At 34.9% G+C, this 3694-nt stretch overlaps 1 protein-coding gene across 2 annotated transcripts in view; it reads left to right on the top strand.

Moving 5' to 3' along the window:
* The window catches only part of TMEFF2 (transmembrane protein with EGF like and two follistatin like domains 2), a 284713-nt gene that overhangs the window by 681 nt on the left and 280338 nt on the right, over positions 1-3694 (top strand). For both annotated transcript variants that reach the window (XM_072418852.1, XM_072418853.1), the window contains exon 2: positions 1777-1886. In XM_072418852.1, coding sequence (XP_072274953.1) covers positions 1777-1886 — 110 coding nt within the window. The remainder of the gene's footprint in view (positions 1-1776; positions 1887-3694) is intronic.

Here is a 3694-nt window from a genome sequence, read left to right on the forward strand (position 1 = left end):
TTATTTTTGCATACTAGTATTGTTTATATTGTCTTTGGAATGTAGCTTGTGTTGTTGCTAGTTTCCCTATACCATAGTTAGAGTTGGTATTCTATAGGTTATTATTGAGATTTATTATATTTATGGCAGTGGCAATGTGTGTGCATTATCCTTGCTTTTATTATTGCTTTTATATCCTTGCTTTTATATATTCTGCAAAAAAAAAGTTCTGTTTATTTGGTTTATTGATAATGAATGCACAGAAGCTGTAGAACATTATCTATTTCAGTTTTTTCTGAACATGGTAATGCTTAAAGAAAAACTTTCATTTTTTTCAGCCAATGATATCTAATGTATAGATATTGTTCATCATACACAAAGCATGGGATCTGTAGAACCTTTAGTGTGTCAAATCTTACTTTGGCTGCAAAAAAAACAAGATGTCAAACTGCAGCATTCCATATGTACAAACGATAATCTTTCACAATGATTAAACTTATATCATGAAAAAAAGAATGTGATTTTTTCTTTTATTTTATTTGTATCTGTTTAAATATAAATCTGCTGGTTTTGCAGTATGAGCAGTGACAAACTACAAATGAATGAATGAAAACTGATGTATCATGATTTGTGGGCCATGCAATGACTACAGTCACTGGGGAGTTAATTGGTTATGCAGATAATACCCCCACGCAAAAAAAAAAAAAGGTCAAATTCAGGACAAAACTACAAAATAATGCTTTGTCGCATCAATTTAACTGTGGTAACCTTATCTAAATTTCAGCATTAGGTCATGACTGGTGTTGTATTGACTGCCAAGTTGTGAAATATGCTAATTAAATAAGGAAGGATGAGCCCTGGAGTTACTGCACCTGTAAATCATCTCTGTGGCTGAAACCGATTTAATAAGATAATTGGGCAATCATGTTTTTTTTTTTAGCTTTTAGAATCTTACCCTTTTACTATGTTTGTCAATATTAGGCTACTGATGTCTGTATTGAACTAACAGTATCCTTTATGATGATTTGTTACGGGTTATTAGCTTTGTAAGATATTCTCTAAATCCAATATTGTATCACTGCATTACTGTATACATCACACATGACTGCACCTTGTGTATGCGGCCCTTTGTAATATATTTGATTTGGTTAAAACCCATCTTTCTACCCAGAAAGGGCAGATCAGCTACAGTCTAAATATGTTAAGGACTCTGCTATTGTCTGCTGGCTCTTCTTTCATTTTTAATACGATGATGTGGTTTCTAACAGAGGAATGTAATGAAAGAATCAATACAGTTAAATCTTAATGGATCGGAAGTCTAATGTATATGGGTATGTTCTGTTTAATATTGTATCTTTCTCGGAGATTTCTAAACACCCATCCCCCCACCCAGATGTCTTCTACTGTCCATAGAAAATAAAGGAGAAAAGCCTATGCTGCCTTATTTTAGGTTTGTGTGTAAATAATAGCAGCACCCTTATAACTTGCAGTTTAGGCTTTTAGAGGTGATCAATCTGCAAATAAATTAGGCACTAATAAAATAAATACCATCGCTCATTATTTTGATTGCATTTTAATGTGAGGGACCTTGTATAGCATTGATTAGAAACATTTTAGAAGACTGAGTTCCTTTTGTGCACACTGTGAAGGCATACCTTGCAGTATTCCAGCCTTTATGGAGTTGGAAGTAAGAAAGCTAACAAAATATTGGATACATTACCCATTCTGATAGATAGTTTTCTAATAAGTTTGTTGATTGCACTTCATTAATTTTTACTTCTTCTCTTTATATTTCAGGTTTTGATGACCGAGAAAATGATCTTTTTCTATGTGACACAAATACCTGTAAATTTGACGGAGAGTGTTTAAGAATCGGAGACAGTGTGACATGTGATTGTCAGTTCAAGGTAAGGAGCTTGGTGTCTCATTTTTCAAAAAGACTAATGTCAGCATAAAAAGAATATCTACATCTACAGGCTTTCTACTAGCAATTTGTATTAGTTAAGTTGATTAGTTCAAGGAAGAACTAGCACTATGGAAACATTTTGGTAAATTAGTGTGAAAATGCTTGGTTATCCTGGAAAGGATGGAGAACAATGCAAAAACAATGCTTTCTATGTCAATAATAAACTAATGTACAGTGCTGCCTAATGTGTTGGCGCTATATAAATCCTGTTTAATAATAAAGTCATCTGTGCCACCATATGGTGGGAAAAAACTCTTTCCGAAGAATAGACTTTACTGTGTTGTTTTCAGCATGGTCTCTGTTGGTGGGATGTAGTTGGCTTTAGACATGTCTGTCTTTGCTTTAGGGTTGTCTGTGGGATTTCTTGGCTAGTGAATAAATGAAAACTCAAACAGGACCCCAGGACGGGAGTTATCTATCAGAGTCATGGTTGAGTTTGGTCCAGAGGTCAAAGCAAGTGGCAGACAAAGAGAAATAAAGGATACAGCAGTAGGTCATAGCAGGTGGCCGACAAAGAGGAAACAAAGTCCAATTGTTACCAAGGGCAAAAGATGAAAAGCAGCCATCATAAGACAAACTGAGAGAAGATCAGGAGGAAATGCTGCAATCACACAAATCCATAACCAGGGTAAAGTCAAGAATAGTTTTCCAAAATGATTAGTAGTAGAACATTTTTCAAACATTGAACCATAATAGTTTGTGGTTGTGTTTAGGTAAGTGCTAACTAATTACTAATCAGCCAGCCTTGGATTTTTTTGGAAAGTAATTTGGTTCTGATGAATGGTGTATTCCCAAGAAATGGGTCATTTCAGGAGTGCTCTCCTTGGTTAAGATTACAAAGAGGTGAAAGAGATAGTGCTTCAGGAGGTATGTGGTCACTTGTGGATCTTTATATTGTTTAAAGTTATGGAGTGTTCACAGTTAGAAAAGTTAGTATTCACCATTAGCGTGAAACTTTAATACTTTATGGACTGGACCTTTGAACGTTCTGTAAAATAAGGGTTGTTTCAATAAAGAAATGGTAATTTTTTTTATCCTTTTTTACACTAAAGCCGTTTTACTAGCTTTACAAGGCCATTGGTGTATAGTTATGTTATATAGTTGGCATCCCAGCTTGTCGATGAACAAAATATGGTGGTGAGGAGTATTGTGATAACTTAAAAAACTCTTCAGGATTTTACACTACTACCCTGTGCTGAATTCCAGTGGTATAATTTTGTTTAGTGTACAGGATATTGGCTATTCTGCAGAATAAAAAGCCTTCCAGGATATTGTGCTGGCATGTGTCAAAGAATACCATGGTTGAACAAACCTCTAGGAGAACATGAAAATGAAGGAGAGCAATAGGTAACTATTGCTGTACGTATGTATCCACTTGTTGATTTTTTTTTTCTTATTTAAACATTGTTTGTATTGCTTAGATACAAGGACACTAATCTCTTCAGTACAGTCACTGTTCTGTGTTCTCTCTGTGCGTTTCTTTAATTATTTGCTAATAGTGGCCACGTGACCTGGCCTCTGGAACACAGGCCACACAAGAAATAGATCAGGATGTATTAATGGGGCTGTCTGCATTCTTTGTCATGTAAATAGAGATAGATTGTTTGTGATTATGTTTGCTTACTCAATGAGCTTTCTGTTGAATCATTTCTGGTATACGTAGAATTAGAACAACAGAAGTTGCTGGTGCTTGTTGTGTTTACATGGGCCAATTTATTACCTAATTATCTTTTCTTCTTGCTCCATCTC

Source organism: Pyxicephalus adspersus, chromosome 7 (assembly GCF_032062135.1).
Source record: "Pyxicephalus adspersus chromosome 7, UCB_Pads_2.0, whole genome shotgun sequence".
NCBI classification, from domain to species: Eukaryota; Metazoa; Chordata; class Amphibia; order Anura; family Pyxicephalidae; genus Pyxicephalus; species Pyxicephalus adspersus.